This window comes from Sus scrofa, chromosome 16 (genome assembly GCF_054392235.1).
Source record: "Sus scrofa isolate SSC_HxYL_T2T_F1_AM1 chromosome 16, Sscrofa_HxYL_maternal_Yorkshire_Landrace_v2.0, whole genome shotgun sequence".
NCBI lineage: Eukaryota > Metazoa > Chordata > Mammalia > Artiodactyla > Suidae > Sus > Sus scrofa.
In genome coordinates, this window is record NC_139398.1 from 34,636,936 (window position 1) to 34,656,846 (window position 19,911).

At 40.3% G+C, this 19,911-nt stretch overlaps 1 protein-coding gene across 3 annotated transcripts in view; it reads right to left on the bottom strand.

Moving 5' to 3' along the window:
* Positions 1-18,365, bottom strand: part of NUP155 (nucleoporin 155) — a 68,079-nt gene extending 49,714 nt beyond the window's left edge. For all 3 annotated transcript variants that reach the window (XR_014831184.1, XR_014831185.1, XM_003133893.5), the window contains exons 1-7: positions 18,092-18,365; positions 13,493-13,630; positions 10,006-10,102; positions 7,402-7,472; positions 4,481-4,573; positions 3,544-3,710; positions 824-929 (exon numbers count right to left, since the gene is read on the bottom strand). Coding sequence is in view for 1 of the 3 variants with exons in the window: in XM_003133893.5 (XP_003133941.3) it covers positions 824-929; positions 3,544-3,710; positions 4,481-4,573; positions 7,402-7,472; positions 10,006-10,102; positions 13,493-13,630; positions 18,092-18,248 (829 nt within the window). In the remaining 2 variants the exon portion in view is untranslated. The remainder of the gene's footprint in view (positions 1-823; positions 930-3,543; positions 3,711-4,480; positions 4,574-7,401; positions 7,473-10,005; positions 10,103-13,492; positions 13,631-18,091) is intronic.
* Positions 18,366-19,911: the final 1,546 nt, after the last annotated feature.

Genomic DNA, 19,911 nt, shown 5'->3' on the forward strand with positions numbered 1-19,911 from the left:
AACAAAAAACCCCAGAGGTTAATAAATCAAACACAGTAGCCACTTAACAACAAATTAAAATCGCTGATTTGCATTCTGGCCTTTCCTTTTGCTTTGCAGGTAAGTCTTAGTACAGCTGCATAAGGACAAAGCCAGGAAGTCTTTTGTTCAGACAACATGAGAAAAAAAGCAGACATCAAATACTGTGACTGGGTTAAGAGCATCACGAATAAGGTATTTTGTCCTCTAAATGAATTTTTAAGTCAAATCAGAAACAAGTTACAAATTATTTCTTCATTCAACAAACATTTAATGAATGCTTGCTATATTCTAGAAACATATAAAATAATCAAATCTGCTTCATTCCTTCAAGAAACTTCCAGTTGAGTTTCATAATTCATTGTGTGAAAGAAAACAATTTAAAAATTCAGTCACAATAACATTTTTAGGTGCATTTATATCATTTTACTAAGTCTTTCCAATTACTTCCAATGCCTATATCTCTCAGTTTATTAAAAACTCAGATACACGTATTTTATACTGAGAATTTTTTCTAGACCAGGCAAAACATATATTAAATGTCTGAATATCTAACTCATACACACATGTTTGGCTTAAGTATATATAGCTATCTTAAACAAATGTTCTATGATGCTACATTTATAAGAAATTGGAAATGTAACTTAGGCTGTTTCTGTTTTACCATCCCTTTAAAAGACCATATGAATGTATAACAAATGCTATTTAATATGAAACTCTCAATTTAAAATGAGAATTTCTGAAGAGAATGTTAGGTCAACAATTGTTGAAATTTTTTTCTTTGTCAAATTTGTTTTCTACTCACCATCTTCAGAGAATGTAAACTGTAGTAACGAAGGAACAAGGAAAGAAAGTGAGCTCTTTGAGTGGTTTATTTTCCTACATCTCTGGCTAAACCAACCTGCTTCTGCCTTTTAAGAAAAAAATATAAAGAAGACTTGTAAATGTAGGTATCTCCGTCATAGATTATATACCCAAGTTTATGAAAATTCTCAAATTTTAGTGAAATACCAATAATTATAAATAAAATGAGACATACTACTCAAAAGTAAGTACTAGGAATTACTAAGCTTAGTCCTGTACTTAAAAATAGAAAACGTATTTAACTAAAATCAAATCAGAATGTTCTCAATGAAATCAACTATGTCTATTCCAGCAACCGCATAATGCTACATTAGTGAACTCATTTTAATTATCTTAAAAACTCCTATTTGAAAGCAATAAGGAAAAAAATAAACATAGTCTATAAGTGCTAAAAGAACATAGGATAGAGGTATTTTTATCTCTTCCCAATAATGCTAAAAAGAAATTTAAAAAATAGTAGCCATCAGCATCACAATCTATAGTCTAGCCCTCAGTGACTGAGTTCTGCCATATTTAAATCTAAAACAAAACTTTGTAAAACAATTTAACATTTTTCTCATCATGGCTCAGTGGTAGCGAACCCAATCAGGATCCATGAGGACTCAGGTTCAATTCCTGGGTTGCTCAGGGAGTTTAGGATCCAGCATTGCTTTGAGTTGTGGTGTAGGTCACAGATGCAGCTCAGATTCTGCGTTGCTATGGCTGTGATGTAGGCTGGCAGCTACATCTCCGATTCGACCCCTAGCCTGGGAACTTCCATATGCCATGGATATGGCCCTAAAAAGACAAAAAAAAAAAAAAAGCACTAACTTCAGTTCTAATCCTATCTGTGATACTAACTAGCAGTGTGACTATGAAAATATTTGTTTTAACAATTTCCTAATGTTTACCTAGTGAAAAAAACGCAACAATACAGTAGGGGAAAAAAAAAAATGAAGCAAAGGATACAAAGACATTTCAGAGTAAATACAAATGATCAATAAATACATGAAAAAATGCTCAACTTAACTAGTAATAAAAATATTTTTTCTCTATCTGGTCAAAATTAAGAACTATGAAAATATTGGTGTTAGAATGAAGAGGAAGGGGAAAGGGATACAATCATAGATGCCTGCTAAGAGTCTAAAACTATTTTTTTTTTTTTTTTTATCTTTTTGCCATTTCTAGGGCCGTTCCCATGGCATATGGAGGTTCTCAGGCTAGGGGTCGAATCAGAGCTGTAGCCGCTGGCCTACACTGCAGCCACAGCAACACAGGATCCGAGCCGAGTCTGTGACCTACAACCACAGCTCACAGCAATGCTGGATCCTTAACCCAATGAGAGAGGCCAGGGATCGAACCCACAACCTCATGGTTTCTAGTCAGATTCGTTTCTGCTGCGCCACAACGGGAACTCAAAGAGTCTAAAACTTTTAAGACAACAAAATGAAAATATAAAATACAATTTAAGGGAGTTCCCTTTGAGGTTCAGCAGGTTAAGAACCCATCTAGTATTCATGAGGATGCAGGTTTGATGCCTAGCTGCACTCAGTGGGTTAAGGATTTGGCGTTGCCATGAGCTGTGACATAAGTTGCAGAGATGGCTCAGATGCAGTGTGGCTGTGGTATAGGCTGACAGCTGCAACTCCCATTGGATCCCTATGGAACTTCCATATACTGCACATTCAGCCCCCAAAAGATACATAGATACATAAAATAAATAAACACACATATACTGAAACTCAACTACTAGAATTCTAAGTTTCCACACTAGAAAATAGTCACACACGTATACAAGGAGAGCTGCAAAAGAATACTTTTTATACCATTATTTGTGAAAGGGAAAAACTGAAAACCTAGAAGTCCATCTTGAGAGGAATTGCTATTAATAAAAAATTTTTTTTTCCACCCTGGTTGCACAGGTGGCATATGGAAGTTCCCAGGGCAGGGATCAAATCCAAGCCACATCTATGCAGAAACTATGCCATAGCAGGGGCAATGATGGATCCTTAATCTACTGCACCAGGCTGGGGATTGAATCAGCAACTCCCCAGAAACAAGCCGGTCATTAATCCTCTAGGCCACAGTGGGAACTCCTTAATGAAAACACTTCTAAGCAAAAAAAAAAAAAAAAAAAAAAAAAAGAGAGAGAGAGAGAGAGAAGAGAAAGAAATGAAGGGAGAAAAGAATTGTTAAAAAATCATGTACATCCATTTTATGGAAACTATGCAGCAATCGAACAACACATATCTACCAGATACTGACAAGAAAAGACTTTAAAGACATGGTGAAATGAAAAGAGCCAATTATGAAACAAAACACAAGCAATAATCCAAGTAAAAACATACATACACAAAAGTACGCTATATATTTGTATACGTATATATGCACCCATAAATACATATGTATAGATAAAGACACATCTATAAGTATTTATCAATGCATGTGTCATGTTCTATAAGGACATACACATAACTGATAATGGCTGTTACCTCTGGGGAGAGGAGTGGGTTTCAGAGGTATGGTGTAGTCATAAAGGACCACAACTTTCAATGTATGTCTGTCTACTTTTCTTAAGACTCTATTAAGGTGCTTAAACAATTAGCAAATAAAGACAAAAGCTTCTCTATCCCTACTCCATTAAAAGGGCAGAAGAAAAGTGTTTATAAATGCTAGACTTACCTGGTATGCCACTTCATATAAACAGCCATCCTTTCCAGCCAAGAAAATTCTGCCATTATCGGTGGAAGTTATTGTTAAAAGATAAGTATTATCGGTAGGAAGAGAATATAAAGGATCTGGAAGCAACTGCATTCCGCCACACATACTGTCATTGAGAACTCCAGAACCTATTTTTTTTTTTTTTAAAGAAAGAGTATTCAAATCACTATATGAGCTTTTAAAAAGTTTAAAATAATCACTGCATTATCTTCAGAATTGATATTCTTATTGAATTTGTGATATGCTCAAAAATTTCATAAACTGTATGTGTAACATACATTTTAAAATTACTATAAAAAGTCTGATGTAAACAATTTGATAATTCATGTTAAATAGACCCTACAGTACACATACATATAAAACATAAAATATATAGCACGGATAATTATACGTTATATGCAGATATATAAAACAGAGTAAAACATCAAACAAAAAACTAACTCAAAGGATTAAATTTTGGAAAAAGACCTAGGGATGTGGCACCAATAATCATGCCAACGAAACCAATGAGTGTGCTTATAATAAATTAATTGAGGGCTTCTTACTTTAAGGGAAGGAATAATGTATATTTCAGTGATCCATATGTTAAAATGGCTAGTCAAAAAAAATTTTAAGAAATTGAAGGCATTATTGAAAAATTACCAGTGACAACTATTTCTCTTCTATTAACCCTCCTTCATACTGGACATTTAAGAACTGTACATGAATATAGTAAATATACCCAAAATAATTTTTTGGTGAAGTAACTAATCTGAAAGGTATCATATCTATAGGGAAATATTTTCCTAAGAGCAAATAGCCTAGAGAGTTAAGTTAGCGAAAAAGATTAGTTTTCAATTACGATATTAAATTGCGCAAAATATATTTATTTTACAAAAACACATGTGCATTGCTATACCTGTCTGCAAATTAGTATAGCTGAGTCCAAGAATCACAATATCCACTGGGGTTGCCAAAACCAGGAGGTGTCGTACGTGAGGCTGAAAGATGCCTAAAATAAAGTCAACATGGATTAGGGACTGTTTTCTGGAAAACATCCAGCATTTAAGCATTAACAGAATACAGTTATCTTTAATATGAGCTATGGATTTTAAATTTTATAGTTGATTTACAATGCTCTGTTAAACAGATTAAATGGTGTATGAAAAGGGTCAATGTGATTTAGTTCATTTTTATGTTAAAATATTACTACCTGTCATCAATTAATAAGAAAACAGTACTAAAAAAACACTTCAGAAACAAACACTTCAGTATTTAATGACATTTAAAATCAGTGTTACATTATGAAATAGTTTAGGTTTATTAAAACATAAAAATTTTGGAGTTCCTGTCGTGGCTCAGCAGTAATGAACCAGACTAGGCTCCATGAGGTTGCAGGTTCAATCAGTAGCCTCACTCAGTGGCTTGTGGATCTAGCATTGCCATGGCTGTAGTGTAAGCCAGCAGCTGTAGCTCCGTTTCAACCCCTAGCCTGGGAAATTCCATATGCTGCAGGTGTGGCCCTAAAAAATAAAAAATTTTTAAAAAGTAGACATAAAAATTACTTTGTATGGAGTTCCCGTTGTGGCTCAGTGGTAACAAACCCAACTAGCATCTTTGAGTATGCACGTTTGATTCCTGGCCTTGATCAGTGGGTTAAGGATCCAGCGTTGCCGTAAGCTGTGGTGTAGGTCACAGATACAACTTGGATCTGGCATGGCTGTGGCTGTGGTGCAGGGCAGCAGCTACAGCTTCGATTTGACCCTAGCCTGGGAACTTCCATATGTCCTGGATGCGGCCCTAAGATGACAAAAAAAAAGTTTCTGTTGTTACTCATGTTCACAGCATTATTCACAACACCTAAAAGGTGGAAGCAACCGTCCATCAACGGATGAATGGATAAACAAAATGTGCTATGTATATACAGTGAAATATTATTAGGCCTTAAAAAAAAAAAAGGAGTTCCCACAGTGGCACAGCAGAAACAAATCCGACTAGGAACCATGAGGTTTCGGGTTTGATCCCTGGCTTCACTCAGTGGGTTAAGGATCCGGCATTGCCATGAGCTGTGGTGTAGGCTGCAGACAAGGCTTGCATCTAGTGTTGCTATGGCTATGGCATAGGCCAATAGCTGTAGCTCCAATTAGACCCCTAGCCTGGGAACCTCCATATGCCACAGGTGCACCCCTAAAAAGACAAAAAAAAATTTAAAAATTAAAAAAAAAAAGTGTGGACCGTTATAAGATGTCATGTCTAATTAACACTGTCTTCACATTATGACATCCAAAAATAGTGTGCCAACGATAGAAACTTCTCTTAGGGTTTATTTTGAAGACTATTCTCACTTCCATGAGCTATCAAGAATTAAAATTACAGGAGTTCCCGTCGTGGCGCAGTGGTTAACGAATCCGACTAGGAACCATGAGGTTGCGGGTTCGGTCCCTGGCCTTGCTCAGTGGGTTAACGATCCGGCGTTGCCGTGAGCTGTGGTGTAGGTTGCAGACGCGGCTCGGATCCCGCGTTGCTGTGGCTCTGGTGTAGGCCGGTGGCTACAGCTCCGATTGGACCCCTAGCCTGGGAATCTCCATATGCTGCGGGAGCGGCCCAAGACCAAGAAATAGCAGAAAGACCAAAAAAAAAAACCAGAATCAAAATTACAGACACAAAAATGGTTTTTAAATTCAGTAATTAATGAAAATGTGTAATGCAAAAAACTTGAGGTAAATCAAGAAAGACTAACAAAAAGCAAGATAAAATTCAATTATTATAGTTTAACAATTTTAAAGGCAGACTCGGAGTTCCCATCACGGCTCAGTGGTTACCGAGTCCAACTAGGAACCATGAGGTTAAGGGTTCGATCCCTGGCCTCGCTCAGTGGGTCAAGGATCCGGCGTTGCCGTGAGCTGTGGTGTAGTCACAGACTCGGGACGGATCCTGAGTTGCTGTGGCTCTGGCGTAGGCCGGTGGCTACAGCGCTGATTCAACCCCTAGCCCGGGACTCTCCATATGCCGAGAGATCGGCTCTAGAAAAGGCAAAAAGACTAAATAAATAAATAAACAAACAAACAGGAGTTCCCGTCGTGGCGGTGGCGCAGTGGTTAATGAATCTGACTAGGAACCATGAGGTTGCGAGTTCGGCCCCTGCCCTTGCTCAGTGGGTTAACAATCCGGCGTTGCCGTGAGCTGTGGTGTAGGTTGCAGATGCAGCTCAGATCCCGCGCTGCTGTGGCTCTGGCGTAGGCCGGTGGCTACAGCTCCGATTCGACCCCTAACCTGAGAACCTCCATATGCTACAGGAGCGGCCCAAGAAATTGCTAAAAAGACAAAAAAATAAAATAAAATAAATAAATAAATAAATAAATAAAGGCAGACTCATGTATACCATAAAGTGAGTCAATTGTTGAACATTCCTATTCCCTTTTTATATTTCTAATTAGAAGTAATTCAAAACAAAACTCCAACAGCAAATCACTTAAAATACGTTATCAGGAGTTCCTGTCGTGGCTCAGTGGTTAACGAATCAGAATAGGAACCATGAGGAGTCAGGTTTGATCCCTGGCCTTGCTCAGTAGGTTAAGGATCCGGCGTTGCTGTGAGGTGTGGTGTAGGTTGCAGACGCAGCTGGGATCCCGTGTTGCTGTGGCTCTGGTGTAGGCCGGTGGCTACAGCTCTGATTAGACCCCTAGCCTGGGAATCTCCATATGCTGCAGGAGCGGCCCTAGAAAAGGCAAAACGACAAAAAATTTTAAAAAATAAAAATAAAATACGTTATCATTTAGTCGTAAAATATTTGGAGTCTATGTATATACAAACATAATTTAATCTTTGTATTTTTCTTACCAGCTTTTGGTTTCACAAGCCCCACTGCAAGAATAGTCTCACTAAGTCCATCAAAATAGGCAAGATCTCCTCTGTCAACAGTTGAAGAAAAACATGTTATACATAAAGAAAAAGTTGTATCTTAAAATAGTCTTTAAGACCACAAAATATAATGAACCAGCAAATAAAACTGTTTCAGTTCCAAGACCCAAGCATGCAGGCTTGCCAAAGGCTAAGCATAAACCAAGAAAAGGGAGAATGCTGGTTCCTATTCCAAACATGCTCCACCAGGTTGTAAGTCTCAAGTAACAGCAATCTACTGCTGGGTCAGAGGCAGGAATAGGAACACTGAGAGAAAGTCTCGAGGATCCGAACTTGTATCCCAAGTGCAAGGTCTAAAGGAATTTGAAACCTGTGGTCCACTGATAGTAACCACTGCCACAACAAAAACAAACTCAGCTTAAGTCCTGACTTGGAAAAAGTCAACTCCTCCCCACAAAAAAGGCCCACCTGTTAGGCCCTAGCAAAGGAAGAGACTTGCCCACTTTTAAGGGTAAAGGCTATTTACTGCAGTATCCTCTGTCCTACATGTGATGTCTGGCTTTGAATAACAAAGCATGAGCAAAAAAGCAAGCAAAAAAGTACCCCAATGTCAAGAAACAAAGCAGTCAACGGAAACAGATTTAGCTATGAGATAGATGTCCAAACTAACATACAGGTAATTTAAAACAATTATGATCAATATAGTGTAGGCTCTCATAAAAAAGATAATGGACATGCATAATTATTAAGAATAAAAATGAAGGCGTTCCCATCGTGGTGCAGTGGTTAACAAATCCAACTAGGAACCATGAGGTTATGGGTTCTATGGGTTCGATCCCGGGCCTCGATCAATGGGTTAAGGATCCAGCGTTGCCGTGAGCCGTGGTGTAGGTCGATGATGCGGCTCCGATCCCGAGTTGCTGTGGCTGTGGTGTAGGCTGACAGCTACAGCTCCGATTAGACCCCTAGCCTGGGAACCTCCATATGCCACAGGAAGCGGCCCTAGAAAAGGCAAAAAGACAAAAAAAAAAAAAAAAAAGAATAAAAATGAATATATTATGTACAATATTAACAAACTGTGGCAACATTCATGGTACATGGAGAACAATCACAACCATCTATTACTGCTATTATGACCGTATGGCATTTCAACAATAAAAATAGCTATGAAAAGTTCTGATTAGAAGAAAAAATCAACACAGAAGTTCCCTTGTGCACAGTGAGTTAAAGATCTGGCATTGCTGTAGCTGTGGGTGCAGCCAAAAATAATAATAATAATATAACCCTACTGAATAGCACAGGGAACTATATCCAATCTCCTGGGATAGACCTTGATGGAAAATAATATAAAAAAGAATATATATATATATAGGTATATAGATATACATGTAAGACTAAGTCACTTTGCTGTACAGCAGAAATTGGCACAACACGGCAAATCAACTGTACTTTAATAAAAAAGAATAGTAAGTAAAAAAAAGATCAGCAAACAAAAATGGTTTCATTTAAGCTACAAGTTCTCATTTGATGTCAATTTTGATTCAGTGACACTGTGTGTGTGTGTGTGTGTGTGTGTGTGTGTATTTGTGTGTGTTCCTAACAAGTTCGTTAATTCCTTAGGAGCAAGAATAACATCTTAACTATACATATGGACCTTCCTCTGCTTATCTCATATCTCACCTAATACCATGATGGAGAAATGAAAGAGAAAAATTTTTCCAGAGTTCCCATGGTGGCTCAGTGGTTAACGAATCCAACTAGGAATCATGAGGTTGCGGGTTCGATCCCTGGCCTTGCTCAGTGAGTTGAGGATCTGGTGTTGCCGTGAGCTCGGATCCTGCATTGCTGTGGCTCTGGCATAGGCCGGCAGCTACAGCTCTGATTAGACCCCTAGCCTGGGAACCTCCATATGCTGCAGGAGCGGCCTTAGAAAAGGCAAAAAGACCAAAAAAAAAAAAAAAAAAAATTCCAAAGAGCCAATAGCAAGTTAATCAAATCTATAAACTAATTAAGCAAGAATGCCTTGGGGCCTTCACTCAAGACTCTATTATATACATTTAATTTATACAAGGTCAAACCAACAGTAACTGTTACATAATACTTACAATAAAACTGTTAAAATACTTTAATAAGAGTAACAACAAAATAAGAATAAACAAAAAGAATAACAACAAAACTGTTAAAATACTTGAATAAATTTACAGCCTACCACTACACAGAAATGCAAAGAAAACGGGGGCCTTTAAAAATGTCAAACCATCTCTCAAGGAATTACTGATAGACTATCTTTATTACAGAAGAGCTTAGGAAATAAAACTCCTGCTATTCAGAGTCATACCCAGATCCACAGCATCACCTGAGAGCTTGTTATAAATGCAGTCTCTTGAGCCTCACTAAGAATGATTACAGCATGATCCACATTTTAACCCTATCCCCAGGTTGGTATGCATACTGAGAAGCACCAACCCAGATGTTACAGGAAAGAAAGATAAACCAGTTAGCTTTTAACAAGTAGAAGAGTAGTTCCAATAAAGCTAATCTAAATTCTAATGATATTAAAGCAAACCAGCCATAAATACATACCCATCTTCATAGTTCCACATGAATATGTCACTGTCAATTGTGAGCCAAGCTCTACTAATAGGAGGGAACACGCCCATCATGCAGTTACACTGCATATCTGAGGCAGGGTGGATGTAAGGTAAAAAGATTTCAATCTCATCTCGCTTAAACTTATTTCAAAAGATTTTGATTTAAAATGCATGACTAATGGAGTTCCCAATGTAGCTTAGAGGTAATGAATCCGACTAGCATTCATGAGGATGAGGATTCGATCCCTAGCCTCGCTCAGTAGGTTAAAGATCTGGTGTTGCTGTGAGCTGTGGTGTAGGTTGCAGATGTGGCTCAGATCTGGCATTGCTGTGGCTGTGCATAGCCTGGCGGCTGTAGCTGATTCGACCTCTAGCCTGGAAATCTCCAAATGTCATGGGTGTGGCCCTAAAAAGACAAATAAATACATAAATAAATAAACAAAATGTATGATTTTATCTATCTTCAATAGAAAGAGCAAATGAAATATCCACTTGCAATGAGCTTAATGAAAGCCATAATGTATGACTGAAACACTTATAATTTCTAATTTTTAAACAATGATATCTAGGAGTTCCTGTTGTGGCTCAGCTGGTTAAGAATCCAACTAGTGGAGTTCCCGTTGTGGCGCAGAGGAAACAAATCCGACTAGGAACCATGAGGTTATAGGTTCAATCCCTGGCCTCGCTCAGTGGGTTAAGGATCCAGTGTTGCTATGAGCTATGGTGTAGGTAGCAGACGCAGCTTAGATATATGGCGTTGCTGTGGCTGTGGTGTAGGCCGGCTATAACTCCAATTAGACCCCTAGCCCGGGAACCTCCACATGCTGTGGGTGTGGCCCTAAAAGGACAAAAGACAAAAAAGAAAAAAAAAAAAGAATCCAACTAGTATCCATGAGAAGGCGATTCAATCCCCTAGGCTGGCTCATGAGGTTAAAGGATCCGGTGTTGCCACAAGCAAGGTTGTGGCTTAGGTTGCAGTTGCAGCTTAGATCTGGTATTGCTGTGGTATAAGCCAGCAGCTGCAGCTCTGATTCAACACCTAGCCTGGGAACTTCCATATGCCACAGGTGCGGCCCTGAAAAGAAAAATAAATATATAAATAATGCTATCTGACCATTTAAAATGTACTCTGAAGAACAAATGCAATGTTTTTACAATTACTAACTTAACAAAATTGGTTCTGAATTATACCATTGAACTTGGACGTTAAGAAACTGTTTATAAGAGTTATATAAACAGCTTTTATAATTATACAAGAGCAAGAGTGATTAGGAATTCCCACTGTGGTGCAGTGGGTTCATCATCCAGCTTGCCTCTGTGGAGGTGCCATTTCAATCCCAGAGCAGTGGGTTAAGGATCTGGCATTGCTGCAGCTGTGACAACCTACAAGCCTCATACAAATTGCAAAACAAACAATTATTTACGTAATTATAAGACAATGAAGCAATTGTGAAAAAATAACTTCCTTTAAAGGAAATGTCTCTTGTATAGTATTACCTGATTAAAGAATATTAAGAAACTAAGCAAGGGTAGACTATAAGAAAGGTGCATTACATATTTATTTATTCATTTTTAGCTGTTTAGGGCCACATCTGCGGCACATGGAAGTTCCCAGGCTATTATATATTTAACAGCACCATTTTACAAAGTCTCATGAACAGTAAAAATTACAGGGAAAAAAAATCCATCAGATTTTACTGGTTTTTCTATTTATTTGATAAATAAGCATTTTCCTTAATTTTTCACTTCTTTCTAAATCTCACTATATATAAATACGAAACCTTTTCACACTAAATTAACATACTTTAAAATTTTTATGTAACTACTCAGTTGATGAAGATGCCATTAGTATTTCAGTTTCCTACAACTTTAGATACAGATTCTTATTGTGATCCTTAGAAATGCAATTGCTTATAAACTTCAGTTCACGAGCTCCCATCGTGGCTCAGTGGTTAATGAACCCTACTAGCATCCATGAGGATTTGGGTTCAATCCCTGGCCTCGCTTAGGGGGTTAAGGATCTGGCGTTGCTGTGAGCTATGGTGTAGGTCACAGATGTAGCTAGGATCCTGCGTTGCCGTGGCTGCGGCATAGGCCGGCAGCTACATCTCCTTTTCAACCCCTAGCCTGGGAACCTCCATATGCCGTGAGTGCGGCCCTAAAAAGACAAAAGACAAAAAAAGTAAAATAAAGTAAAATAAACCTCAATTCTAAGATACTAGTAAGTACTGCTATATAGCACTGGAAACCATATCTAGTCACTTATGATGGAACATGGTAATGTGAGAAAAAGAAGGTATATGACTGGGCCACCTTGCTGTACAGTAGAAGCTGACAACACAGTAAACCAGCTATGACAGAAAAAATAAAAATCATTTAAAAAAAAAAAAAACTTGCTGGAGTTCCCGTCGTGGCGCAGTGGTTAGCGAATCCGACTAGGAACCATGAGGTTGCGGGTTCGGTCCCTGGCCTTGCTCAGTGGGTTGAGGATCCAGCGTTGCCGTGAGCTGTGGTGTAGGTTGCAGACGCGGCTCGGATCCCGCGTTGCTGTGGCTCTGGCGTAGGCTGGCAGCTACAGCTCCGATAAGACCCCTAGCCTGGGAACCTCCATATGCCGCGGGAGCGGCCCAAGAAATAGCAACAACAACAACAAAGACAAAAGACCAAAAAAAAAAAACAAAAAACAAAACAAACAAACAAAAAAACTTGCTGTAACAACAAAAGAAAAAATAAGGTACTAGTAAGTGAAAAAACATACCAAAACCTTTTTTTGTGGGGGGGGGGTGCCTGGCAGTTTTTGTTTGTTTTAAACATTTTCAGAACCACATAACAGTTTTAAAATATCAATATATAGGAAACAATAAAAACAAAAACCATGGGTATTTGAATTGAAGAAGTGGGGTAGTAAAAACTTCCGTGTATAGCACTTAATTGTAAAGTAATATTTGAGGCAGAGTTTCTTGTAAACAATTCATTGTCCTCAAGGTCCCCAATTAAATGTGACTCAACTTTTTTTGGGGGGGGGGGGTCTTTTTGCCTTTCCTAGGGCCACACCTGCGGCATATGGAGATTCCCAGGCTAGGGGTCCAGTTGGAGCTGTAGGCTGGCGGCCTATGCCAGAGACGCAGCAACACAGGATCTGAGCTGCGTCTGCAACCTACACCACAGCTCACGGCAACACCGGATCCTTAACTCACTGAGCGAGGCCAGGGATCGAACCCACAACCTCATGGTTCCTAGTTGAATTCATTAACTACTGAGCCATGACAGGAACTCCAAATGTGACTCAATTTTTAACATTCAAATTTACATGAAATTTTCTAAGCACAGGGCAAATCACACACATACTTAAATATATTTTAAATAAATCCCTTATATGAACTTACATGCAATACACTAACTAAACACAAAACAAGAATTATAACAAAAATATCAATTTAAAAATTTTTTAAAGTGTTAAATAAAAAATAATAGGATACGTCCAAACTGTTCAACAAGCTCAGGTGGGAGAGGAACTCTTCGGATGGAACTGATCTCTGGAAGGTTGGGTACTGAAAGCAAACCAGGTCCTTGTAGAGGATAATCCATATCTGACATGCCAGAAACAGTAGGATTATCTACAAAAAATAAAATGGAAAAAAAAAGCATTTATTTAAAATAACAATGTATGGGGTATCAAATGGTCATACAGAAGTATCGCAATCTAAAAAAAAAAAAAAAAGTGCATCTGGTGGTTCTAAAGGTACAGAGCGAATAAAGTAGATCTGACCCGACATAAAGGAGACTTGAGAAATTTCCAGTATTAAGATGGGGGGCAACTATTGGTTTCAGCACTGAACAGAAGGTTCTCTTTCACAAAGACTCCATAAGAAATGTTTAGTTCAGTAATTTAGTATTTCCTATTATTTTACTAGTATGAAATGGAAAAAAAAAATTTATAAAATTGCTTTGTGGAGTTCCTGGTAGCCTAGTGTGGCATTGTCACTGCTGTGGTTCAGGTCATTGCTGGACCACAGGTTTGAGCCCTGTCCTGGGAACTTCCCCATGCCGCAGGTGTGGCTTTAAAAAAAGGAGGAGTTCCCGTCGTGGCGCAGTGGTTAACGAATCCGACTAGGAACCATGAGGTTGCGGGTTTGGTCCCTGCCCTTGCTCAGTGGGTTGGGGATCCGGCGTTGCTGTGAGCTGTGCTGTAGGTTGCAGATGCAGCTCGGATCCTGCGTTGCTGTGGCTCTGGCGTAGGCTGGCGGCTATAGCTCCAATTCGACCCCTAGCCTGGGAATCTCCATATGCCGCGGGAGTGGCCCAAAGAAATAGCAAAAAGGGAGTTCCCGTTGTGGCGCAGTGGTTAGCGAATCCGACTAGGAACCATGAGGTTGCGGGTTCGGTCCCTGCCCTTGCTCAGTGGGTTGGGGATCCGGCGTTGCTGTGAGCTGTGGTGTAGGTTGCAGATGCGGCTCGGATCCCGCGTTGCTGTGGCTCTGGTGTAGGCCGGTGGCTACAGCTCCGATTCAACCCCTAGCCTGGGAACCTCCATATGCCGCGGGAGCGGCCCAAGAAATAGCAACAACAACAACAACAGCAACAACAAAAAGACAAAAAAAAAAAAAAAAAAGAAATAGCAAAAAGACAAAAAAATAAATAAATAAAAATAAAAAAAGAAGGAAAGAAAAAAAAAGCCCTGCTTTGTTATCCTCAGATAAAACAATTGTGGACAAATAAAATATTGATTGCGCAAAGAACAGCTATTACCTTTCTCATTTAAAAATTAGATAAATTTAGGGAGTTTCCTTCGTGGCTCAGTGGTTAACAAACCTGACTAGGAACCCTGAGGATGTGGATTTGATTTCTGGCCTCATTCAGTAGGTTAAGGATCCTGTGTTGCCGTGAGCTATGGTGTAGATCAAAGGCATGGCTCAGATCCCACATTGCTGTGGCTGTGGGGTAGGCCTGCAGCTGTAGCTCTGATTCAACCCCTGGCCTGGGAACCTCCATACGCCACTGGTACGGCCCTAAAAAGACAAAAAACAAACCAAAAAAAATTAAAAGTTCTCGTCGTGGCTCCTAAACGAATTTGACTAGCATCCATGAAGATGCAGGTTCGATCCCTAGCCTTGCTCAGTGGTTTAAGGATCCCGTGTTGCTGTGAGCTGTGGTGTAGGTTGCAGACTCTGCTGGAATCCCTCATTGTTGTGGCTGTGGTGTGTGCTGGCGGCTACAGCTCCAATTCAACCCCTAACCTGGGAACTTCCATATGCCACGGGTGCAGCCCTAGAACAGAAAAGACTAAATAAATAAATAAATAGAAAAATTTAAAGAATAAAACAATCCATACCTTTTTCCATTATGTATTCCACCCCCATCAACACACAAATACAGGCATAGCTGAGAGATATTATGGGTTTGGTTCTAGACCACTGCAATAAAATAAACACCTCCATAAGGAGAGTTACATGAATTCTTTGGTTTTCCAGTGCATGTAAGTTATGTTTACGTTATAGTCTAAGTCTTAAGTCTAAAAAAAACAATGTGTACACCTTAATTTAATAAAATACTTTATTGGAGTTCCCATTTTGGCTCAGCAGTGAAAAACCCGACTAGTATCCATGAAGATGCAGGTTTGATCCCTGGCCTCGCTCAGAGGGTTAAAGATCCGGTGTTGCCATGAACTGTGGTGATCACAGACTTGGCTCAGATCTGGCATTGCTATCCTATGGCTGTGGTGAAGGCTGGCAGCTACATAAAAAAAGACATAAAAATAAAAAATACTTTATTGCTAAAAAATGCTAACCATCATCTGACAAGGCAAGGTTGCCACAAGCCTTTAATTTGTAAAAAACACAGTATCTATAAAGTGCAATACAGCAAAGCACAACAAAATAAGGTATGTCTCTAATACCGTATGAGCAACATTGTATGAGCAACATTTTATCAAGGGCTGGAAGGGGAAGGACCAGACTGCATTATAAAGTGTTCTCAACTGGCAACTTTTCTGTTGCTCCAATGCCAGACACTAAGGGCAGGGCCAGGCTGGTCTATTCAGTCTGTCCTTCCTAGTCCTGAACAGTGTGTTTCAAATCTGATGACCTATTTATCCCAGGCACCTCTTCAGGCTCCCTAAAATTCAAAGATGTTGGGAGAAACTGACATATAGAACAACTTCAAAATGTATCATGAAAATTTAAAAATATATATACAACTAGAGAAAAATGCAATCAGTGCCTATGTATTGATTACCCAGCTTCAAAAATTTCTGGTAACATGCCCAACCATGTTTCATTTGTATCAATCATTATCCACTCCTTTCCTAATGTATTTTCGGAAGCAAATCAGACATCCCATTCAATCCTTTTTTTTTTTTAAGGGCCGCACCTGTGACATATGTAAGTAGGTCCAATTGGAGCTACAGCTGCCACCCTACACCACAGCCACAGCAACTTTGGATCTGAGCCAAGTCTGCATCCTATACCATAACTCACGGCAACAATGGATTCCCAACCCACTGAGTGAGGCCATGGATCAAATCCACATCCTCATAGATACTTAATTGGGTTTGTTACCGCTGAGCCACGACAGGAACTCCCCATTTAATCTTGAAATATAATTTTAATAGAACACTGCAAATGTTCATCAGGAATGGAAACACAGAGGATGGAATTAATAACTGTTGAGGATATAAACGGTGAAGAAAGACTTTACAGAGAAAGTGACTTGTTTCCCCTTCCTTAAACGGTCCAGGTCTTATATTTTCTTTACTTATCATGCCATGAATTCATAAAGACTGGTTCCAATAGTTCAGGCTCCTTTCCATTATTTCTCACAAAGTGTGCTTCTTTGGGTGGAACAGGCTGATACTTCAGCTGAACCCACATACTTGAGAAAGTGATGTTGCAGTCTGGAAGAATTGTCAGGCAAAGAACATTCTAGAAATGATGGAACGGTACATGTAAAAGAAAATCCTGAAGAGGCGGTTTCTTACGGAAAGCATGTTAAATTCAGTATGACTGGAAAAGAGGATGAGAATACTCTCCGAATAGAAAGGAGATTCGGTTGAAGAGGCAGGGGTGTGTAAAGGTGGAGAGGATAGGCAGGACTGGGGTCAGATATGATGAGAGGACCACAGTGTATGGACTCTTTTTACATCTTGCTTTGAGACGTAGGGCAATCAAAAGGAGTAGTGCTGTTCAAGATGAGAGTTGCTAATAGGTTACTCAGTTCTTACCAGACAAGCCTAGGGTAAGTAGCTGTCGGGAAGAAACACTATCTGCTTTGTTTCTTTTTTCTGATTATAAGTCTACTCAATTAGTGAATTTTTATAAATCCTCAGTGGTGCCTTCTAGGTTTACACTGCACAGATCATCCTAGTTAGAATATATTGGTTCTTGCTTACCAAAAATCTTCAGCTTACTCTTCTCTACTCCAATTTCCAGGTCACAAAGTGGTGACTTTTTCCTTAGCAACTTATATAGTTCCATATGCCCTGGCCTTAACTTAAAATCGCTAATCAAAGTATTTTACAGACATCTCCTTTTTGTTGGTACAAAATGTGCCAACCCTGCTCATCCATCATCACTGCTGGTCTGCCCTATCGCTTCCATTATCCCGCTGGTAGTTCTTTTTAACACCTTCCAGCACTTCACATTATACTAACTCCACACAGAACAAAGCATATCTTTAAGCGAACACAGTAAATTTCCAAATTAACTTCCTGTTCTTCAGTTCTACTCTAATAATAATAGGAGGAATTAATTAATTAAGACTCAGATCAGGTGATCCTCCTCATGTAGTCTTAATGATAAACACCTGAAGGCAATGAGAGGCTCATTAAGGTTAGAGACCACCTCTTTCTGCTCCAAATGGGGGCATGCTCTTCACTCCTATCCTCTTAAGTACCTACAGGAAGAAAGTGAGCAAAAAACTGAAAATGGGCTCTTCTCCGCCCTCCAAAAATGCAGTAAACAGCGTGCCAAATCTCTGAATGTCTTCGCCGATTCACCTCGGGGATAAGGACCTACTTAGAGAGGCAGGCGAGAATCTTTTAGGCCGAGAAACAAGTCACCATATGGGCATCGATCACTCACTTGGGGCAGGCACCATGAGAAGCTCAGAAAGGTCCGGGTACATGCGGTCTTCTTGCAATTGACGGTCGATGAGCCGCCCGGCATTTTCCAAAGCTTCCTGCAGGGCTGAGGCCGACGTTGAGGCCGGCATCGTCGACCCCAGCAATGAAGACGGCATCTCGAAAATCTGAGACACCGGCGTCCGGAGAAAGTCAAAAAGCAAGGAGAAATAAGAGAAAACCCAAGACGCTAATTGAGCCCCAAAGCTTACGGCGCGCGCGCCAAACGAGCGCCCAGGCGCCAGTGCATGACGTACTTCCGGTTCATCCGGGGAGGGATTTGAACACAGCATTTCGGAGCTGGGAAGAGGAAGCTGTTAGACTGGGCTGGATGTTAGGGGTGGGGCTAGCGAGCGGGAGGCGCTTTCGAGCTAGCTGGCTGGATGACTGGGTCCGGGAAGAAGCCGGGAAATCGGGGGGCGGGGGTCCTGCAGGGAGGGAGGGAGGAAAGGGAAAGGGGAGGGACTGGGAAGGAGAGGGTAGGAAAGGGGGGTTGGGAGGGTAGAGAGAAAGGGGGCGGCTAGGCGCTGGGTAGGTGGGAGTCGGTTAATGTGGGTTCTGCGCAAGCTGCCCTGGTTCTGGTGGGTTTAGCGCGCGCTAGGACCTTTGCGCTCGGGTTTCTCGAGCTTCGCGGATGGGAATCCCATGCCTGCAGCTGTATAAGAGTAGGCGCGTCAGTTTGTTTTTCCAAATAACTTCTTGAAAGTGGATAGGAATTGGTAACTCTTGGTCAGAAACAATTTGCATGTAAACCAAAATTTCACTACCTTTCTTACGGGCTCTGGTGTAAATTAAAATAATCTGGAAGTTCCCGCTGTGGAGCAAGGAGATTTAGGTGTCTCTTGAGCCTGGGAAGCAGGTTGGATCCTAGCCTAGCATAGGAGGTTAAGGATCCAGCCTTGCCACAGGTTGCTACTATGGCTTGGATCTGATCCCTGGCTGGAGAACGCCTTATGCCAAGGGGTGGTCAAAAAGGAAAAAACTTAATCTGTACAGCAGAAGTTGGCACAACATTGTAAATCAACAATAATTAAAAAAAACCCGGGAGTTCCCGTCGTGGCGCAGTGGTTAACGAATCCGACTAGGAACCATGAGGTTGCGGGTTCGGTCCCTGCCCTTGCTCAGTGGGTTACCGATCCAGCGTTGCCGTGAGCTGTGGTGTAGGTTGCAGACGCGGCTCGGATCCCGAGTTGCTGTGGCTCTGGTGTAGGCCGGTGGCTACGGCTCCGATTCAACCCCTAGCCTGGGAACCTCCATATGCCGCGGGAGCGGCCCAAGAAATAGCAACAACAACAACAACAAAAAAGACAAAAGACAAAAAAAAAACAAAAAAAAAAAAAAAACAAGAAATAGCAACAACAACAACAAAAAAGACAAAAAGACAAAAAAAAAACAAAAACAAAAACACCTCAATCAAGCTTCCTTTATGTGTGTTGCTACCTTTTCACTTTGTGTCATTATTGTGAAAAAAATATGTTTATGGACATATTCAATGGATGCAGGAGCTGTTGCCTTGCTTATTTCCCACTACAGAGAGGACGTAGATGGTCAAATTCACTGTTTCATCCAGGGCCCATAGTAGAGCGCCTGGTATAAAGTAAGCTACCCAGCAGATCACCCACTCTTCCAGAAACTGAATTTTTTTTTTTTTTTTTTTTTTTTTTTGTCCTTTTAGGGCTGCATCTGCAGCATATGGCTAAGGGGTGAAACCCACATCCTCATGGATACTAGGGGTTCATAACCCTCTGAGCCACAACGGGAACAACATAGACTAGTGAATTT